The 23,746-nt window shown below is 33.1% G+C and overlaps 1 protein-coding gene across 1 annotated transcript; it reads left to right on the top strand.

The window, feature by feature from the left end:
* The first annotated feature begins 7,087 nt into the window (after positions 1 to 7,087).
* LOC108486964 (uncharacterized) lies at positions 7,088 to 10,376 on the top strand. Its single transcript, XM_017791132.2, has one exon. The coding sequence runs from the start codon at positions 7,254 to 7,256 to the stop codon at positions 8,565 to 8,567; it is 1,314 nt and encodes a 437-aa protein (XP_017646621.2). The 5' UTR covers positions 7,088 to 7,253; the 3' UTR covers positions 8,568 to 10,376.
* The last annotated feature ends 13,370 nt before the right edge of the window (positions 10,377 to 23,746 follow it).

Genomic DNA, 23,746 nt, shown 5'->3' with positions numbered 1-23,746 from the left:
TGTTTTTCCTTTTGATTCGCAGCCTCCATTTTAATCTTGTTCTGTAGCTTATAGCACTCAGATTTAATATGCCCTTTCTTCTTGTAGAAGTTACAAGTTTTACCTCTGTTTAAAGACTTTGATCTACCTTTAGATTTACCATAAGGATTCCGTTCCTGTGTCTTTCCACGATCATCATCAGCATTCCAATCTTATCTTCCATGAACAATGAGACCCTCTCCCTGAGAGTCGGGTTTAACCGCAAGATGCTTCATCTTATCATACGAGGTTAAAGAATCATAAACCTCGTCAACTGTGAGAGACTCGAGGCTATATAAAATCGTGTCTCTAAAGGTTGAATAAGACGAGGGCAACGAACAAAGTAGAATCAACCCTAAATCTTCCTTATCATACTAAACCTCCATGACCTCCAAGTTTGAGAGAATTTCTTTAAACACTGTTAAGCGTTCATGTACAAACGCACCTTCCTCCAAACGATGAGCATAAAGATGCTGCTTCATATGCAACTTGCTTGTTAGAGTTTTCGACATACATATTTGTTTTAGCCTCTTCCATAATGTAGCGGCAGTCTTCTCTTTCATCACATCCTGCAAAATTTCATTGGACAAATGCAGATGTAATTGTGTTAACGTCTTTCGATCCTTACACTTATTCTCTTCATCTGTTAATGTCGAAGGCATCTTATCTATCCCTAGCAAGGAATCCTTCAGATCCATTTGCGCAAGAACTGCTTGCATCTTAATCTGCCACAATGCAAATCTGGTGTTGCAATCCAACAGTGAAATTTCATACTTCAAATACGCCATTACCGTGATCGAGATGAACAACCTGGAAGCTCGGATACCAATTTGTGAAAATAAAATAAAAAATAAAATAAAATAAAGAACACAGAAATTTTTACGTGGAAACCTTTTTGGGAAAAAACCACTGGCAGAGGAGAAGAAAATTCACTATGTCGAATTCGAATTAATACAAGAGGAATAGACTATGTCTATTTATAGGCTTGTGAAGCAATATTCTAGTAAGACTGAATCACCTTATTCTAATCAATATCAAATAGATAGAATTTAATAAGGTTTAAAAAACCTTATTCTAAAATAAAATAAAAGAAGTGTAATTCTATATGGATTCTTCTTTTATTTTACCAGTATATTTTATTTAAATGAGGATTCGGGTCACTTAATTCTAACAAATACAAAAGATGTACATGCTCTTCACATGTTTATAAAAACAGAAAAAAGAAAATGAATAAAGAATAAAAAAAAAGTTTGCTCAAATTCTGGAAAAAATAATAGTAAAGAAAAGATTACTCAAATTCTCAAAAATAAAGAGCAAAGTTTGCTCAAAGTCTAAAAAGAAAATAAAAGTTGAGCATGAGTTCGAAATAAGTTTAGGGGTGTTCCAAAGACCTAATTTTATGAAGGTTATGACACAAAAATATCCAAGACAAGTTAGCGTTAAGATGATTGAACCTCAAAATTCCCTTTTCTTTATCCCTACCTTTAGCCTAGCCCCATTACAACCTAATAAAAGACCTATTGGTTGGACGATTATACCAACTACATTAGTGGAGAGGAATTACTAAGCTCAACTTATGAAGACCACTAATTAAACCTTGGGATTGCTATGTTTAGTTGATAAGGAAAGCATAGTAATTGGTGAATGTTATGTATGACTTTGAAAACACATGTAAACTATGATTCATATTGATATTATGATGTGCTTAGTATAAAGTTTGGAAATAATATTTGCATTCGAGCTACTTATCAATAAAAAGTAATTTTGAGCATAATTCTATTGGTGCATGATTATGTGCGAAGATTGATGCTACTTTATCATTTTGCAAAATTGCCTTAAGTTTAGAGGTGTGTAAACTTGAAATTATATAAGGTTTTTCTATATATTGTTACCACCTTTTTACTTAATAAATATGGTTATCTTGAGTAATTGTTATTAAAATAAGTGAATTTTACTTAATTAGTAATATTGGGCATAAATTTATAAAATATGTGAAATTGTGCTTAATTACATGATTTTTGTACATATTTTATATTATTTCATGTTAATTTATTAATATGTGATTTTTCACTATGTAGAAGGACCATTGAAGATGTGATTAATGTGAATGAAACATGAACATGCACAAATCAATTCATGGGACAACAATACCATACAGCTTAGGTCATGAGGTTGATAATTTGACCCATATCGACTAAACGACTTATTTCATCATTTCCACATTTAAGGTAAGTTTGTTTATGATAAATTTCATTATAATTATATTTTAAATGCTTTGATAAACTATAAGTTGTGAATACAGGACTTTGGATAAGTTTTATATTTGACTTGATGATAATTCGATATTCGAAAGCCTGGTTGAACCTTAGGAATAGTTAGGATACTAGTGGCATGTCATTAGAGGATACATTGAGTTGGCTTCGGGCCATGATATAGCACTTCGGGTGCGAGTTATACTGATTTGGCATTGGGCCATGCATATCAACTGATTTGACTTTGGGCCATGATATCAGTACTTCGGAGATAAGTTACCTTGATTTGGCTTCGGGCCATGGTATAAGTACTTATCGTGTGAAAACCTTAAGTATCCGACTTCTATTCTGAATGGTTCAATGGGTAAATGAAAGACGAGAATGTGTATGTGATTAGTACAAGATGGTACAGGTATGTGCATAAACCATATTAGCTTTGAATCAAAGAAATGGTGAAGAAAGTATATAGTTTTGTGAATGGGTAATTGAAAGGTTTGTTAGTTGATGTGAATTCTTATACTTATAATCAATTGTTGAATTATGTGTTTATGTTTATATTGAATTTATGTCATACGAGCTTACTAAGCTTTATAGCTTACATCGTTTATTTTTCTATGTTTTATAGTGAATTCAAAGCTAGCTCGGATTCAGGGATCGTCGGAGACATCGTCACACTATCCACCTATCTCTTGGTATCATGAACTTTGGTATTTTAAGTATATGGCATGCACGGGGATTTTAGTCATTTTGGTTATGACTTGATAATGATTTTTGCCAAATGAATTGGCTTATAAAGGTATATGTTTTGGTTTGTATGAATAGCCATGAGTGAAGGCATCTTTGTGTCTATTTTGGCATGTTGAATCATGTATGTATATATGTTTATGTCTTCTGTAGTGAGTTGGTTGATGGTTGTGTGATAATTGATGGTAATAGAATTCATGAATGTTAAATGGATGATTTATAGACATTGGTTTGTTGGTGAAACTAAGCTAAAAGATGTATATTTGGGAGTGTTAGTTAATTGAATTGTATATGTGAATTTAAGTATAAAATTAGATGGCATATTGTGGTATTTTGTGATTTACATTGATGAGTAATGAAATGGTATGGAATATGCTTGGTATGAGATTAATTTAATGCTTATTATGCCTTGAGTTGGTGCCTTTGAATTGTGGTGTAGGTATATGAAATTTGGGTGGCAAAGTTGGCTTGGCAAATAGCCTATTTTTGTTCACACGGGCAGAGATACGGGGTGTGTCTCAGCCGTGCGTGACACATGATTAAGTACACGGCCCGTATGTCCACTAGTGTTGAATTTGAAATCAAGTCAGTATGCTCCACACAGCCTCATACACGGGCGTGTGACTTGGCTGTGTGGCATAAGTCAGTATACCCTATAGGTTTGGCACGGCCTAGCACACAGTTTGACATATGGGCGTGTTTGGCCATTTTTAGGGCACACTGGATAGCCACAAAGGCGTGTGTGTTGGCCGTGTGACCCAAGTGAGAGAGTTACACGGGGTCAGACACGGGCTGGGAAACGGCCATGTGCTCCCATTTCGAATGTCCACACGGCCTGTGACACATGTATGGCTCATGGCCGTGTGAGACACATGGCTTGGCCACAGGGGCATGTGTCCCCTGTTTTGAGTAAAATTTTCAAAGTTTTGTGAAAGTTTCTTAAGTTATCGGTTTGGTCCCAAACCATTTCCAAAGCATGTTTAGGGCCTAGTAGGCTTGTATTAGGATCAAATTGATTGAGATTGAATAATGATTGTATGAATTGATTAAATGTATATGAAAAGTATGTATAAATGTGTTGTAAGTTCAGTAATGCTTTGTAACTCTATTCCGGAGTTGAATACGGGTGAGGGGTGTTACATAAAGGTTACTGGCTTTGGGTTTAATTTGCCCTCTTATACCTGGTTTTCCTTTTTTATTATCTATTTATAACATATTATCTTTCTAAAGAAAAATAATTGATGCATGTATATATATAAACTATTAATAAATTATATGATATGATATATCATTATATAATATAGTAAGAGGACTAACTTTCAAATTTACTGAAAATAATAAGGACTTAGAGCATATTTCAACTAGTAGGATAATAAAAAAATATATGTAATAATATGTAATATATAATGCACTACTATTTATATAAATATTATTATATTATATATTATAATTAAAAATATAACATTACATGATATTATAATGTTTAATCATTGATGCATATTTATAAACTATTAACATATTATATGATATGATATAGCATTATGTAAAATAATAGGAGGATTAACTTTCAAATGTACAAAATTATAGGGACTTAGAGTATATTTCAACCCATATAATAATAAACAATAATATATTATATTTTTTATAATAACTAATATATATAATGTACTACTATTATATTATAGAATGTAATAAAAGATGTAATATTACATTATATTATAATGTTTAATCATTGATGCGTATATATATAAACTATTAATATATTATATACTATATGAAATAATATAGAATTATATAATAAAGTAGGCGGGTTAACTTTCAAATGTAGGAAAATAGGGACTTAAAGCATATTTCAAACATTATAATCATAAATAATAATATATGGTAATAATGATTATATTATGCACTACTCTACTATTATAGTATATGATATTGTATTATATAATGAAATAATATATTTTATAAGTCGTAATATATATAAATAACTATTACTATATTATTGATTATAATAAAAGATATAGCATCAATAGTTATATATAATTTAGCATATTAAAATACATGTTTATAATTATAACTAGCAATAAATAAAATATTATTAAAATTTAATATCTTAATAAAATAACTTTTATTAATTTGGATATAAAATTGGTTTTAACTTTTACAAATTGCATTTGAGTATTGTGTTTAATTTCTTTTTATTTTGGACATGAGATTTGAACAATAATTATTTTATTTTGAGTTTGGGTAATAATGATTATATTATTTGAGTTTGGGCTTATTATATTAAATTTGAGTTTTGGAATAAATATTTTAGAATATGAGTATTAGGTTTATAAATTTAATAAGAAAAAGAAAAAGTTATTCAATAATCAATATAATATAATAATAAACAATAATATATAATAATTAATATATAATGTACTATTATCATATATAACTATTATTATATTATAGATTATAATAAAAATATAGGAGTACATGATATTATAATGTTTAATAATTAATACATATATATATATATAAACTATTAATATATTATATAATATATGATATTATATAACATTATATAATAGTAAGAGGGCTAACTTTCAAATCTATGAAAAGTATAGGAACTTAGAGCATATTTCAAATAGTATAATAATAAACATTAATAATTAATAATTAATATATAATTTACTTCTATTATATATAACTATTATTATATTATAGATTACAATAAAAGATATAGAATTACATGATATTATAATATTTAATCATTGATGCATATATAAAACTATCAATATAATATATACTATATGATATGATATGATATAATATTATATAATGTAGTAGTAGGGATAATTTTCAAATGTCTAAAAAGTATAGGGACTTAGAGCCTATTTCAACGAGTATAATAATAAACAATAATATATGATAATAATTAATATATTATATTCTACTTTACTATTATAGTATGCAATATAGTATTCCATGACAAGATAATATATTTTATAAGTATTAGTATTTATAACTATTATTATATTATAGATTATAATAAAAGATATGTCATTAATAGTTATGTTTATGATTATAACTAGCAATACATAAAATATTATTAGAATTTTAATATATTAATAAAATATTATTTTATAAAATTTAATTTTAAATTGGGCTTTAACTTTTATAATTAGTAATTAAGTATTGAGTTTAATTTTTTTTATTTTAGACTTGGATTATAATTAGTTTATTTTGAATTTGGGTGATAATGAGTATATTATTTGGGTTTGAGCTTACTATAATATATTTTAGTTTTGGAATAAATATTTTAGAATAGGTATTAAGTTTATAAATTTAATAAGAAAAATAAAAGTTATTCAATTGTCAATATAATATAATAATAGAAAATAAAAATATTTTTGTTGATTCATATAATATCATAGAATAATCAATTTTAGATACAATAACCACTTTAATTAATTTATATGAAAGAATTTTATTAAATATATATAATTTATGCTTTTATAAGGAAAATTGAATTGTGTTATCATCGTATAAAAATAAAATGAATTATTACATTTGAAATTAAAATATTTATAAATAATAAAATTCAAGATTATTTGAATATGTTAGAGCTTGCCCAATTCGATCCAAGCTCAAATCTGAAAATCTCCAAATCGGAAAGAGACCAAATTTGAAAATTCAATTCTATAATAGATTTGAACTTGAAAATACCTGAATCAAAATTGATCTATACTCGAAAAGAAATCAAATCTAAAAAAATTTAAATCTAAAAATAAGCCCAACCCGAAACAGCCTATTTGCTAGCTCTAAACTTTTATATCAACCAGTTGAAATATAATACATACAATCTAATACCTTGAAATATAATATATATGGTATAGTATGATATGATTAAATTACTAGGTTTAAGCTTACATTTCTTTTAAAAACGTTTAAGCTTACCGTCTAAATAAATTTAGGTGTGAATTTTTTCTTTTTCTTTTTTCAACAGAGGTCTGAATGAATTTAAGCAAAATACGAATCACATTTCAGATTACGTCGGATTTAGACAAGTATTTACGTTGATAACACGAAATTTAATATTAAACATGGACCCACGATAATTTCAAAGGCCCAGACCCAAAATATATATTGACAGATAGAGAAAATCAGAAAAACGGGACCCCGTTCTAATTTCATCTAAAATCGTCACCAATGCTTCTTCACTTCCCATAAAATCTGAACCCACCGGAGACTGCCATGACGGATCACCACCACCGGTTCGGCCAAATCCGATCTACCTCCCAGGTCCTAAGACAAGCCGCCGTGCATTTCTACGCCCACCCTTTCACAATCCTTTTCCTTTCTTTACTCCTCTTCTCTTTCCGTTGTTTAGTTGAATCCGGTTCCCTTCTCCTCACTTCCTTCATCGACCGTGACCCTTCTTTCAAATCCCTTCTTTCCCGCCTCGACCTTCATCCTTCCCACCCCCACGCGCGTCTTCACCCTACTCGCCGTCCTTTCCTTCACCTCACCCGTGTCGGTACTCTCGACGACGACTTCTTTTCTTCCGACGATGATCACCCGGACCGCTCCCTCTTTGGTTCTTTTCCTAACCGCCCCATCAATTCTACGCCGGTTATTCTTTACAACTTTGACACTAGATTGGGATTTTCGCATTCCGTGGCGGATAACGGGATTCTGTTGCTGGAGATTGTTCGTCACGGTGTTAAATTCAAGACTAGCCCCTTTGAATATGAAAGAAATGAAGGGGAACAACAAGAAGAAAGAGTTGTGGATTTTCAGTTCGTGTATAAAGGATTTGAGTTGGGCCGTCAAGATGCAGCGACGCTTTTTTTCCTCGTCAGCTTTTTATCGTTTTCGTATGGGTGGGTGATTCTAGGGTTTACAACGATTTACTCTTTGATTTTGGGTGTTCTTTTTGTTACAGTTGTTAATGACTTGATTGGAAGATTTGTTTCCTTTATTGGGGCTTTTTTGGATGGGTCAAAAGTGGGATTAAAAAGACTCACTGGGTTCGTTTTAATGAAATGGGCGGTAAGAGACGCGGTAACTCAGCTTCTTGGATTATGGTATTTCGGAGAAATTGAGGATCACTACTCGTTTTTCAAGCTTTTTGTTAGGTTAAAGTTGATGCCTTTTTCGGTTATGTCACCGTGGATTAGGGGTTTTGAGAAGGAGATTTCAGGGTTTTTGTTTACGTGGTTCTTGGTGGATACTTTAGTTGCATTCGCTTTCTCTCTAGCTGCTTGGATTGCCATTGTGGATTCGAGAAGAACCGGGAGGGAAATTATTGAAGAAGGTTGTTATTTGATGTCAACACTGTTGAACCAAGCGATACAGATCAAGTGCTATGAAGCTATTGCCATGTGGGTTTTGACTTATATAGGTGGGGATCATTTTTTCGCTACTGTTATTCAGGCTGCTTTGGAGCTGTATTTCATGGTGGCTTGGTTGATATTTTACTTTATGGTGAGGTGTAGGGAAGCTAGTGCAGCGGGTAGAAGGTATGGGAGGAGAGAATTGGAGGTTTTGGTTGATGGACTTAGATGATAATCAACTGGGGAAAAATGGGTTGAACTTGCCTTTGCAGATGGTAATTTCGACTGTGACACTGAAGATACAGATAATCGAATCAAGCGTGTCGTGTCTTCCTGGTTTTTTGCAGTGAGTGATGCCATACTGCCATTATTTGGTGTAAGAACCTGCCAATGCGTTCCATATACGTTTGATTTTATCATGAGGCAATACATTGCTTTGTATATTTTCACTAAAATTGCTTTTGTCTGTATATTTTGTTGCAATCAATTGGTGTTTGCTGGCTTGCAGTATTTGTTCCTTGCTGGTATCAATGAGTACAGTAATGATGCTATTATGTTTAGAACGTTATCTTTGTGCTGTGGTCTTTTCCCCGTATCTTCTTGCGTATGCTAATGTGAATTACTTCATTTGCACGGCACTATATTTGCTTTTGTCTGTATATTTTGTTGCAATCAATTGGTGTTTACTGGCTTGCAGTATTTGTTCCTTGCTGGTATCAATGAGTACAGTAATGATGCTATTATGTTTAGAACGTATGCTAATGTGAATTAGCTTTGATTTTACCCTATTTCTAATTGATGCTTTTGGTTATAAGATGCTGATCATATATGCTTGATATGGCTATGACTTTTTTTGATTTGTCATTTTATTGTTGGAAAAGAAGTTCTAGAAATTGAGTGGAGGCATGCTGGTACATCTGCATTTTATGCTGTAGTGGGCAGTATATTGGGGTGTGGCATGCAATTTTAGCAAATATTAGATGTTGCTTTTGTGCTAGGGTATCAGAATGAGGTAAAACCTAAGTTAGAATGATGTGTTTGGCATGGGCTGTAATGAGAAGTGAGATAAAATCACCCAAGATTGTGTAAATTGAGGTAGGCTGTGCATTTTTATCCTGTTTCCTGGTTGCATTGCTGGTTTTGAAAAGGTTACGGAAATTTGCTTGTAACTGTTGCCAAGTTGTGGAGTATTCTGGAGTTCAATCAGTTGGCATTCTGAATTAAGTTTTAAAGGGTCTACATGAGACAAATGAATCTAATAGACTTTTTATGAGGAAGTCCTGTTTAAATTATGATCATTATCCTTAAAATGGATTTCATTATTCCAATGTTTTTGGCTATCGTGGGGGCTAGCAGCATGTATGAAGCGTTTGTTCTGCCAATGTAGCTGGAGTGGACAGGTTCAATGGTACTGCTTTTGGAATTTAAAAGAAGCTTTGGGGCTTTGCACCTTTGAAATGCTTTTACGTCCATGTTACAGGTAATCTGAAGCTTTTGGCCGTTGGCCTTTGAAATCTTGTTTCTCATATGGAGGAAGATCTCATCATAAGCCTTATCCATGCATGTTTTCTGACAGTGTTGGCTGACCTTTTTATGATTATCAGATGCAAATATATATAAGTAGGCTGCATTTTGTCATAATGCTTTGAATTTTTGAAACAAGTATCCTTTTGTCCTTAATGTGGAACCACCAAATTTTGTCAATAATTTTTGGTCACTTGAGCAAAGTGTGGATGGATGAAGTGTAGATTTGTTGCCATACGAAGAATGAGTTTCTGTACTTAATTCACCTTGTTATAGACAGTTTAGACATCCAATAAGCTGTGGAAAGAATGGAATACAAGAATCAAACTATATGCCAATTGTGGTGTATGATTCTTAACCAAATATTTGAGAGAGAATCGGTGTTCATTCGTTGATTGCCTTCTTTTTTTCTCTTAGTTGTTTATTTTTGTTTTTTGAGTGTAGTTGGATATTGAATTATTCGATGTTCAGTAACTTGGGAATATGCAAGATCAACTGGTGATTATGTTAGTGTGAATCATTCCGTGCAGCCTATGAATATGTTATTATGTTAAAAGGCCCGAAATTGTTTATTCGTAGCATCATACTTCCTTGTAGTAACTAGTTGAATCTGCTCTTTTGTTTGTTTATGTTGTATTTTGTTGAGAGGATTTGTGAGAATCTGAAAATGGAAACCAATGGAAAAACTCTGCATTCAATGTTACCTAAAGACTGAATAATGAGGTTCATAATTTTCCCATCTTTTGGCTTGTAATATATCTATTATGACACTTTGCCGTCTCATATCTGAAAACTTTGACACACTTAAGCCAGTACTTGTGACAAAACCCTGAGGTTCTCAAATCAAAGTGGACAATTGTTGTCAGGTTGGGTTTGATTAATTTACAAGTTTAAAGCAATCTGCTCATAATTTGATATCAAACACTTGACCTCGAAAGTTCTTTTCATTCTTACAGCATTATTTCCTGAAAGTTGAAACCGAGACATACCTCAAAAGAGTCCAGCTCTAATAATCTTGCCAACATCTTGACAGTGTCTATTACAGTGTAATGTCTAGGGGGGCGATCCAATGGATCTTAAAAATAAACCAGAATCATTATTAGATCTTAAAAATAAATCTGAATCATTAAAGCACGTTAATTCAACATCCGTTTATAATTGGAAACAAATCTATTACCACAACTAAAAATTACTACTGCTTTGAACAATGAACCAAAAATTAATATTTTTTTATAACTCAACTATTAATTTGTTAAATTTAGTCATTGAATTAATCAAAATTATTTTTTATTAATTTCTATTAATTGTAGTTAAATCTTTAATGAAAAAATGACATGATAGTTAAGAAATTGATATAATAACAAATTTAATTGTTAACATTCACATATTCTATCAATTTAATTATAATTTTTAAAAATAAACCTTTAAAATTTATAAATAATTTCAATTTAATCTTTATAATTTAAATTTCATTATGCCACTATCATCGTTGTCTCCAACTTCACCTCTTCCTCCGCCTTTCTTAAAAAAAACCCTGCACATCGGCCACAGTAGCGCCAACAATCTCCATTTTCATGAACACCAATCACAACCAAGCAGCTTTGATCCCTTTCTCTGTCTGCCTTCACTTCACTCTCATCATTCTTTGTTTCATAGATGCAAGCAGTACAAATAAAACTCAAAAGAGTGTTCTTATAATTCATTTCTTTCATGCACTCTCTCGTTCATCTCCTTGTTTTTGCTTTACCTTCTTAAGAAAACATTAACTGCTCAAGATTTCCCTTCGCTTTTAGCTCTCCAATTCTCTAGAAGCTTCTCTGTTTTGTTTTATTGTTTTTGCTTTCTTCATCAATTTATTGCGTTTTTTTTTTCCATCTTTGTGTTTAATATCTATGATATGGGTTTTTGCATTTTAATCTATATATTATTTTTCTTGTTGTAATTTCAGTATGTGGTTTATGTATGTTTAGGAGATGGACTGTCGAATTCACTAAAATAAATTCTTATACTTAAACGGAATATAATATCAGTATAGCAGTAAGGTTGATTCCACAGGGGCTAGAATAACAAAAATTCTCATTTAATTTAATCAAAGTTGCATGATAGACAATTCTTGTGTCCACATGTGTCAATCTGTATGAGAAACAAAGTAGATTAAATTTGATTAAAATAAAAATAATAGAAACGATAAAAATCAAAACTGCAATGGAATAAACAGAAGGACATAAAATTGAATAAACCGATGTGACAATGCTCTAGGTTTATAGGCTCAATTTTGGTTCCGGTTTCGAATAGATCTTTAACAACAAATCTTCTCCAATCGATAAGTCTGTTATAATGATCAAGAAATGCCTTAGATCACCAGTCCTTCTGTATGTAAATTAACTATGAGAACGCCTGACAATTAATCCTTACCGAACGAACAACCCTGAACTAGCATCCATGATTTAGCTCATCGATAGCTTTGCGAGTTAGAAGGACCCAACTTGAATCAACAACCTCAATCGTGTGAGTCGTTTAAATCTGATTATTATTTCCTTTGACAAATCTAACAACTCACTCAATTCGTCACGTCAGTTTATTTTTCAATGGGCTAATTACGACAATTATGAATCATATCAATTCTTCCAATTATATGTTGCACAACATCGAATTAATAAGCTCTTTTTGACTTGATGCTATTACGACTTTGTAAGGTGATGATGTCTATTTCCTAAACTGAAAAAATAACAAATATTGAAATGAGGGTTTTTAAGTATTATTTTAGATATCACTATTATCTCCCGCATCCATTACTGATATCAAACTAGATTGGAGGTTTAGTTACTCATGAAAATAGACATATACCACAAAAGGAGAAATATTGCGGAATATCGGGCCAACCGAAGAACAAGGAAATTAAGATTGCAAAATTGATTTGCTCAAATTCTAAGTATAAAGGGTGGCGCCCTCCTCTCCTATCACCCTAATCCTACCTAGACCTCTTAATATAATATTAAGAAGTTATCCAAAACTAAAAAAATAAAATACTAGAAAATAAAATATTATCTTAATAAAAATTTAGTAGTATAATTTTTACAATTAAAATTTCAAACTAAAAGTATCCAAAAATCTTTGTTCATTAATATGTTATCTAGGCCAAAAGTCTTTTGGTGGTCCACAATTTCGATTCTTTTCGATTTTATCGAATTTGATTTGCACCAAATCACAAATCAAATAACAAGTTCAAAATTAGTGATATTTCATTAAAAATATATCAAAATTAAACACAATAAATAGTCAATTGGGTGCATTATCAAATTCCTCCTACTTTGTAATGCCCTTACTCGACCCGATCACGAGTTCAGATATTGAGTGCTACAATTGAACCAGTTTGAACTAATACTTTAATCAGAAAATTCGTAAAACGACTTTGTTACTTTATTACAAATGTTTCTACAATAGGAACCTTTAATGGAACTTAATTTGACTATTTTCAAATTCTAAATTCTAAGAACAATTATTTCATTACAATACATCTAACTCCGAGGCAAGGCCTCTGAAGGTACCCTTTCCTATGTGCATGACACCAAACTAACAATGATCCTCGATCTATCACGATCGGGCTTGGTCACTCCTCAAGATCCCTAATATCCCATCGGGTCCTGCAAACATAGGCCAAAATTTCTATAAGTTCATAAGAACTTAGTGAGTTTCTTCACTACAATACTAAAAAATAGACCTCATCTTGCGGGGGTAAATAAATGAAAAGAAACCAAATGTGTTTAATTCCTTGATCGTTTCGGGACAATTTCTCTCACTTTGGGATGGTGGACTCCAATTCAGTTTCTAAGTCTGTTTATTGGCAGACAGATCAATAAACGATCTTCCCTAAGTAGATCTTATAGCCATCCAACTTGATTTGGTGATTTTTCAAATGTCTCGCAATAATTATGAACTTTTTCCTTTCTTTGCCTACATTCTCTCTTTCGCCATATACTTATAATGTTGTTCTCCTAATCTTCCATCCTAAAAACCCCTTGGTTATGCCTTTCTTGGCATAACATTCCCAATCTAACTTAATTACTAGTACTTCCCAGACTTTTTGACCCAATACTTTGTAATTTGATCCAACCTGATTATATTTTTCTATTTCCTAAAATAAACTTCAATATATAGAAATTAAATAATTTTATCATCCCAATTTTATCCCCAAATTTTTTTTGACGATTTTACCCAAGTAAAATTTGAAGAAAATTCGTTCAATATTTCACAATTCAACATGTTCACTATGACCAAATGGTTTATTTTTACTATTGTGCTTCAAACAGCTCAAAAACATAAACTCATTTTTCTGATCATTTTTAAGTAATCCATATAGAATTGCAAATGAATCATTTCCATTTCCATTTTTGGAAACCTACATTCATTTCCAAATGATTCCATTTCTCCATTCAGAGAAAACCATAATCATTCTTGAATGTTTCTCATCTATTTTTCTATTCATTTCGTTCATTTCTATTCAAACACATAATTCATTTATGGTTTCAACGAGCTACCGGAGGGACCGATTGAACATATATAGTTGAGACTCAAATGATTTATAAGTTTCAGATTTTTGCCTACTAATTATAAACTCATTTAGTCACGAAGTCATTCCACTATAGTATCATGACTTCAACATACTATTACAAAAGCAACTACTCAATGCTCATCCAATAACCTTGTCATAAATGTGTTACCCTCATTGGATATCCTTGATCTCTTTGGGATAATATCTATTCTCCTAATATAGTACTATTTTATCTCATGGTAACCACAACATCTTCATTCATGAAAAGTCAATTAATATCAAATGGTAATTAAGTCATTCATCACAAATACGAAAGACCCATGACCATTTTTACTTTTCATCAACCATGTAATGTCAATGAGAGGATATCATTTACCCATGTATCGGGCTATGAATTCCACTATTTTAAATGACACTACATACCACAGAAGTCGTACACCCAACGCACTAGCTTTCAGTTCCTTATCTATTTGAACTCAGGCTTTTACTTACATCAAAGTGCACGAGTCACACATACATATTCTACCATCCATTCAGGACTTAGGTATGCCACACTATGAATGTCTCAAGTGAATAAATCCATAAAAGGATTCAACATTGTAACATTTCTAACCCGCATCTGTCACTAAAATAGGGTTACAGAGCATTACCGTAAAAACATAACTTAAATAATTCATTTCCAACATTTCATAATCATTGCAAAATCCAATCAAAGACATACATAACGTCCCTTTTTCAAGTCTTCGAGGCCTTATTAAAACTTCTTGGAAAAATATGGAAAAATTCATACTGCAGGGGTCACACGGCCGTATGGCTAGGTCGTGTGACTCACATGGCTGAGAAACATGCCCGTGTCTTAGGCTGTGTGGACATTCGAGGTAGGGACACATGGCCATGTCCCAGCCCGTGTTTGTGCCTGTGTAACTTTTTGACTTGGGTCACACGGCCAAGCCACACGCCTGTGTACTAGGCCGTGTAACTCTCGAAATGTAACCTTTAAAAACCTACAGGGGACACACAGCCGTGTTGCATGGCCGTGTATCTCACACAACTGAGACACACGGTTGTGTCTTATGCCGTGCAGATAAGAAATAGGCCAATTTCAAGCCATTCTTTCACCCATTTCAAGCTCATACCTACAAGACATTTGCACATATAATCAAGCTTTCAAACATACCAAAGCATGCATATTAAGTCCAATTCATATGGTCATTTATCCTTACAACCAATATGCCATATAAGCACATCAAATGCAAACATACAATTTATCTAAACATATATATGTACTTAACACATTCCATTCATCAACACTTAATTCATTTTCTACTTCAAAACTCATCATAGATTGACCACATTTACACTATTACAATTAGTTCATATTTACCTAAAGGCATAACTAAACTTAGACTTATATAAACATACCAAACATGGTCATTCCAAACATACCTAAACATGTGCATGTTTAAGCATACCATACTTGGCTTATACCATATCAATATAACTTATCATTTGAATCATTATTTACATGCATCTCAAATACACTTATACCTAGCTTAAATATATATATGAACCTAACTCATCCATATATATATTTAGCTTATTTTCATATCAAGTTATACCATAATTGACCACAAGCCAAATTCACATTCAAACAGACCAAATGGGTCATAATTCAACCAATTATACTTGACTAAATTCCATATCAAATCATGCCCTAAATGATTATTTTGCAAACATGCCAACACTTACCACTTTAGCCATAAAAACCATGTAACAACCCGTTTTTAGTCAAATTGGAACAACGGTTTTGGGACCACAAATATGAGGTAAAAATATTTATTTTACTATTATTTTAATGTTTGCAGTGTGATATCATGTTGGTGTGAAAATTTCATTAAGAAATTTTATCGTTTAAATGGTCAATTTGTTAAAAAGGACTAAATCGCGTAAAATGCAAAAGTGCTATTCTATTAGTAAAGGTGTCTAATAGCTATGGTTTATTAATGTTAAGGTCCTTATGTTCTAATTAGACCATTTTAATTGTGAGTGGACAAATATGGACATTAATATGATGATTTTAATGTTTTGTCATTAAGGTTAAATAAGTAATTTGATAATTAAAGTTAATTATAATAAAACAAAACAAATTTTTTTCTCCATTCATCTTCATCAACTAAATTGGGAGAAGAAGAAAGCCATTTTTAGGGCTTTGAACATTCGGTCACTTCTCTTTGAGTTTGGAAGTCCATTTTTGTCCCGTTTTCAATGATGTCTATGTTTTTGAGATCGTTGCTTCGTATTCTAGCTAGCCCGTACCTTAAATTTCAAAACTGTTAAAGATTTATCATGTTTCAATTGTTGAATGCTTGAGTAATTTGATGATTTATGATAGATTTGGAAGATTTAATGTTAGATTAATAGCTTTTGTAAAGTGATTTTTGACAAAAACGTCAAAAAGGGATTAAATTGAGAAAATGTGAAATGTGGTGGTTAAAAGTGTGAATAAATTGAAAAAATGGGCTACTAAGGGTATAATGGTAATCCGGCTAGCATGGTTATACTTGGAATTTCATGAATTTGTAATTTTGTAAAATAAGGACTAGATTGTGAAAAATGTGAAAGTTTAGGGGAAAATGTGTAAAATAGCCCTAATGTATATTTTGGATTGAATTAAATAGATAGTTGATTAAATGAGTTAATTTTGAATATATTTAGATTAAGAAAAATAGAATTTGGATCAGGATCGAGGAAAAATGAAAATATCGACTAAACGACTTATTTCATTGTTTACACATCCGAGGAAGTTCGTATGTAATAAGCACTGTCACAATTATGCTTTTAATGCTTTGATATTGCATAAATTGTATATACGGGACTATAGTCATGTTCGACGACAAATCATATATATATGTGGCACTTAGTGTGCAATTCAACAAAGCTTCGATTATACATGGCTCTTAGTGTGCGATTCGACATACCTTCGGCTATATATGGCACTTAGTGTGCGATTCGACATAGCTTCAGCTATATATGACACTTATATGGTACTTAATGTGAGATTCGACATAGCTTCAGCTATATATGACACTTAGTGTGCGAGATCGAGATAGCTTCAGCTATATATGACACTTAGTGTGCGATTTGAGATAGCTTTGGCTATGAACGACACTTTGTGTGCGAGATATTGAGTATTCAAAAGTATTCCAAATATATGTGACCTTAATACGGATTGGTACAAGTATGTACATGCATAGCATGAGCATTAAATCGAAGAAGTTCCAAAGTTTGCATATAAGAGTATGAATAAGCATGTGAAAAGTTTGTTAGTAATAATGAATTTCATGTTAATATGTTTAAATTGATGAATGGTGTATTTTTGATTAGTTAAGTTTATATTATTCAAGGTTACTAAGCTATAAAGCTTACTTTGTTTATTTTCCATGTAACACTCCTAACTCGTGACCGTCACCGGTGTCGGACACGAGGGGTTAACGGCCAAATCCCCTTAAGGTACCAACCAATTTGACATTTCCAGTCAGGCTGGAAAACTGCGTCACCATCGCCTTAAAAATCATATCTCGAGTTTCAAAACTCGGAAACTGGTTTCGTAAATTTTCCCTGAATTTAGACTCACATACCCATCCATGGATTTATTTCTAGAATTTTTTGTCAGGCCAATTGGTACAGTTTATTAGTTAAAGTCACCCATGTTACAGGGATCGACTGCTCTGACCCTCGCGCGTTACAACTTGAATATCTCTCTGTACAGGGCTTTAATACCGGTGCCGTTTGTTTCTAATGAAACTAGACTCAAAATGGAATCTGTAAATATAAGGCATAACTCCTAATTCTTTCTGGATAATTTATGGTAAATTTTCAAAGTCGCGACAGGGGACCCAGAAACCTTTCTGGCCCTGTCTCATGAGAACTTTAATATTTCTCAGTATACTGCTCATATGGTCGTTTCGTTTCATCCATATAAAAATAGATTCATCAAGGTTCAATTTCATAATTTACTCACTATTTAATTCTACTTCTACTATTTTTAGTTATTTTTCAATCTCATCTCACTGCTGCTGTCCGCAACAGTTACTGCAGTAGACTATGTCAATTTCATGAATCTTTCCTTGGCCTTAATCAACCATCATACATGACACAAATTATGGCCACCTTATCAAAATTAGAGTTTCTAAGACTCGTGGCTATAGGTTCTAGCATCCCACTCGACGACTACATAGGCCATTTTCACATGGCTTAAAGTTTACAACCCACAATTCGACAAAATATAATAGCCTATACATGCCAAATGTTCTTCAACAACGAAAACAATACCACAAGATTTCAGCGGTGTGATGACTTCAACGACGGTCCCGATCACGCAAACAATAAGAGTCCGAGAGACCTAAAATGGGTGACAAGAAAAACACCGAGTGAGTTTACAACTCAGTAAGTCATAAGCATTCATCAATCCACTGATAAAGTTACTACAACATGTACAACAAACGAGGCTAGGTACTCATCCATATCGAATCTATACCATAATACCTCGGACCTTTCGATCCAATCTCGTACCAAATCATACATCCACATTTCATATTCTACACAACAAGATAATCAAGCATTTTACACATTAACTCATTTTCCAGCACAACCATACAATTTCAATCATCACATAGATTTAAGGCTTACCAAATTCAACCCCAAGCATGAACGTATTTTCTATTCGTCATGGGCTCGAGGTACTTACCCGATCCGCTGTCCATACTCAACTCGATGGAGACACCCCCTCCATATATATAGAGTACGCACACACAGTGCTTAATACTCGATTTCGCACACTTAGTGCCACGCGATTTAAGCCCGCACACATAGTGCCATACCCTTCGAGCTCGCACACCCAGTGCCGTATTTTTCCAGCATGCACACTTAGTGCCATATATTTCTAGCATGCACACTTAGTGCCATATATTTCCAGCACGCACACTTAGTGCCAATCTCGTCACCGCACACACGTATTGCCCGCACACTTAGTGCCGAAAGCAAACTTTCTACACATTTCACTATTTCTTTTATATTCAACAATTGTCATCACTCCATACACATACAATTTCATTTATATACATATAGCATCCCATTAAACACAATTGCATGAATTTTACAATCATTTAAGCAATATCAAACATATGTGCTTGATGACTTACCTTGTTTGGGGTAGAACGGTTCCAAATCGGCTACTCGTTTGCTTTCTTCTTTCCTTTATCCAATCTAGTTCCCCTTTGCTCTTGAGCTAAATCAAACAAATTTACTTCTCAATCAAACACACACATACGGCAACCATATACATTTCAGAAACCAATTCATTCGTATCATTTGTCCATACATTAGCTTTTAACACATTCGGCCACTAGGGCAACCTATTTAACTTTTAAGATTCATTTCTAATTTTAGTTAAACAATGCCGAATGCCATTAACTACTAATGCCACACACACATATGCATAAAATTAACCCATACATGACCTATAGCTCATTCGGTCATTCATCTTTCAAGCCTATCAAGCTTCATATCATGCTTCCTTGGCCGAATATACATATAACCACAATTTAGCATTTTATTCATTTCATGATACATTCGGCCTAGGCATAATTTCATTGAGAGTCCTATTAGCCACTTCACCCTTCAATTATATCATCTACTTAACATTTCTTAAGATTACCATCTTAATGCCCATTATAACCACTCTCATAATCTAAATCTAAAAAAAATCGACAACACCCACCTTTTAGCTATCTTAGCGAATACTTCTCAACACTTAGATTAAAGTATGCACCTTAACTTAATACAACTTTCATTATCCCATGTAGCCGAATGTACCAAGCATTTATCATTTGCACATAGATTCTATAGCATGGCCGAATACTCATGCACATACACATAACAACAAGAACTCAAGGATCTAAAAATCTCCTTTTATTAAACATTCATCTCACTTCTCTTCATGCTTCATCACAACAACATTTAAACAACCAACCAAAAAAGACAACCTCCATGGCCGAACTTCATCTCCATCAAATAGCAAAGAAATCTAAGCCATGGGCTAGGTAGGTTTCAAACTAACAACTAAAACATGCATGAATCTTAAGGAATGACATCAAACATACCTCACTCTAGTTGCAAGTATGGCCAAGCTTTTCCAAACCCCCCCCCCCTCTCTCACTCACGGCAATTGAAAGAAATTTGAGGAAGGATGAGCACTTTTTTTTTGTTTTTCTTGTTCAATTCACGGCAAATGGGGGAAGGCATCCACACACTTTTTTTTCTTTTCTATTTCTTTTATTATTTCTACATAATCCACTAATTAAACATGTTGGCAACATGTTTCCACTCATAGCATGGCCGGCCATCATGCTTCATTTTGGCTAATTTGACATGCAAGGACAACACTTTCCCACATGTATTAATAGGCCACCTTACATTTGCCTAGCACATTTCTAAATTTTTCTCACATAAGTCCTATTTGATAAAAATTCACTTACAATTAATAACATCCAACCATGAAATTTTCACACATGCATATATGCATATAATGATCATCAATTATGATGGTTAATTATTATTATGACTCGGTTTAGTGGTCCCGAAACCACTTTCCGACTAGGGTCAATTTAGGGATGTCACATTCCATGTCTTATAGTGATTTCAAAGCTAGCTCAAATTCGGGGATCGTCGGAGACTACGTCACACTATCCATGTGACAGCCCTAAAGTGACCTAGTCGGAAAACGGTTTCGGGACCGCTAAACCGAGTCACCAAATTATTTGAATATGATATTTATTGTCTAAAATATGTGAATATGAATGTGTGAAAGTTTTAAGCTTCGATTTAGTCGATTGCATGTGAATTCAGCTAATAGGACTTATGTGTGACACTTTTGAAATGTGATAGGTTAATCTATAAGGATCTATTAGTGCATGTAATAAAAGGGTGGACTTGCATGTCAATTTCCCCCTTAATTTAGTAGTGGCCGGCCATGACAAGGAAGGAGGACAAAATGTTATGGGCAAAACATGTCATAAACATGTTATGTTAGTGATTTATGTTAGGAAAAATAAAATAAGGAGTATGGGTAATAAAATAATAATGCAAAGGAGGAGTGATGAAAAAAATTGTCTCATCCATGTTTCCCCATTGCCGTGAATTGAAGAAAGAAAAAAAAGTGTTCATTCTTGAACATCTTTGGCCGAATAGAGGAAAGAAAGGAAGGGAAAGAGCTTGGAGAAAATCGGCTATGGTGGTTTGCTAGACTAAGGTATGTTTGATGTTGTCCATGAGATTCATGCATGTTTTTAGTTGTTAGTTTGAGTTCTACCTAGCCCATGGTTTAAATCTTTGCTATAAGATGGAGATGATATTCGCCATGGGTGTTGTCTTCTTGGTTGATGTTTGATGTTGTGGTGACGAGGCATGAAGATGAGTTAAGTTTTGACTAAGGTGGATTTGTGTTGATGTCATTTGCATGCTAAGTGTGAAGCTTTGTAATGATACATGTGATGGCGATTGATGACTCTTAGATTTTCTTTTGGCATTTTGAGTTAGACATTAAGTTCTTTGTGTAACCCATGACCAAAATTGAATGGTATGGTGTCTTGATGCATTCGGCCATGGTAGAAAGTAGATGTGAAATGGTAGTAAGGTGAAGTGCAAAATGTTAGTATTTGATTACTAGTGTATATATGCGTATTAGCGAGTTTTGAACTTGAAATAAGATGATATATAATCAATACAAGTAACCATACTTGTAGGAAGTATTAAGCATATAATCGCCTCAACATAGACATGCATATTCGGCCATAGGAAGAAGATTAGTGTTGCATGTATTCGGTTAGAGGCAAGCATATTGATGCTTTTATCTTGGCTTAGACAATCGGCTAAAAGGAAGTGTGGGTTAATATGTTGAGTTGATTCATGATTTCATATGTATGTGACTTTAATGTCTAATGTATATATATATATGGGCTAAGTACCTTGAGTTCCTCTTTTCGATGCTCAAATGATTAAATCAATTTATTTGTTAAATTAAGCTCAAGAGCAAAGGGGAACTAAATCCGATAAAGGGAAGGAAAAAGTGGTCGAATAGCCATCGAAATTGTTCGACAACATCCGAGGTAAGTTTTCGAGTAACGAGACTTAGTTTACGATTTGATTAAGTCATGACGTATGAGCATAACAAATATACGGTGATATGATGATCCTACTTGAATTATATGTTGAGTTAATTAGTCTATACGTATGACGGGTAGCCGTATGTGCATAGAGATCGTGTCATAAAGCAAACTAAACCATGCTGTTTGTATGTGGCTAGTGAGCCGAAAATGGGATTGCTTAATACGTGACTTGTGTTTGAACTCTAATTATGAAAATGAAATATGGATGTGTCATGATTTATTGATATGTGCATGAATATTTGGATGTTAACCGGGCTAAGTCCCGAAGGCATTTGCGCTAGTGACTAGTTCCGGGCTAAGTCCCGAAGGCATTTGTGCAAGTTACTATATCCGGGCTAAGTCCCGAAGGCATTTGTGCGAGTTACTATATCCGGGCTAAGTCCCGAAGGCATTGGTGCGAGTTACTATATCCGGGCTATGTCCCGAAGGCATTCGAGCAAGTAGCTATATCCGGTTAAATCCCGAAGGTACTTGGCTTGGGAATGAGCGACCTTGCTGTAATAGTTTCAATTAATACGCTCGTAAAATCCCAGCGATGAGGTATGTTTCGTATATGCATTGAATTAGTTGATCCCTTACAAATAGTATTCGCTCAGTCGATAAATGAGCTACCGGCCTTTGGCTAAGTTGATCTTTTGTGTATGAATATAAGGGTTGGTAATGTGAAGTAAGTATGATATTGAGAATTTGTGCATATGAAATTATCCGTTTAGCCATATGAATGCTACGCTTTAGTTGTGTCTAATTTCATGGCTCAAAACTTACTAAGCATTTAATGCTTACTCCGTTTCTTTGAATCTCTGTTTTATAGATTTTGGTTCGTCAGCTATCGGACTCGGGATTGTCGAAGTCGAAGTCGTCCACACTATCAAAGCCCTTTTGGTACACTTTTGGTTGAACTTTGAAATGGCATGTATAGGACTACCCTTTTTGATGTTGGTCATGTACCTTTCGGTATTGTACAAATTTGGATAGCCATGCGAAAATGGCTTATATACATATTTTGAGCATAATGTTATAATCATCTTGTATGTATATGGTTATTGAGAAGTGTGGATATGCTTGGCAATGATTGGCCATTGGAATGGTTAATCACAATCATGTTTTGTG

Source organism: Gossypium arboreum, chromosome 1 (genome assembly GCF_025698485.1).
Source record: "Gossypium arboreum isolate Shixiya-1 chromosome 1, ASM2569848v2, whole genome shotgun sequence".
NCBI classification, from domain to species: domain Eukaryota; kingdom Viridiplantae; phylum Streptophyta; class Magnoliopsida; order Malvales; family Malvaceae; genus Gossypium; species Gossypium arboreum.
This window is presented reverse-complemented; position numbering and strand designations above follow the sequence as displayed.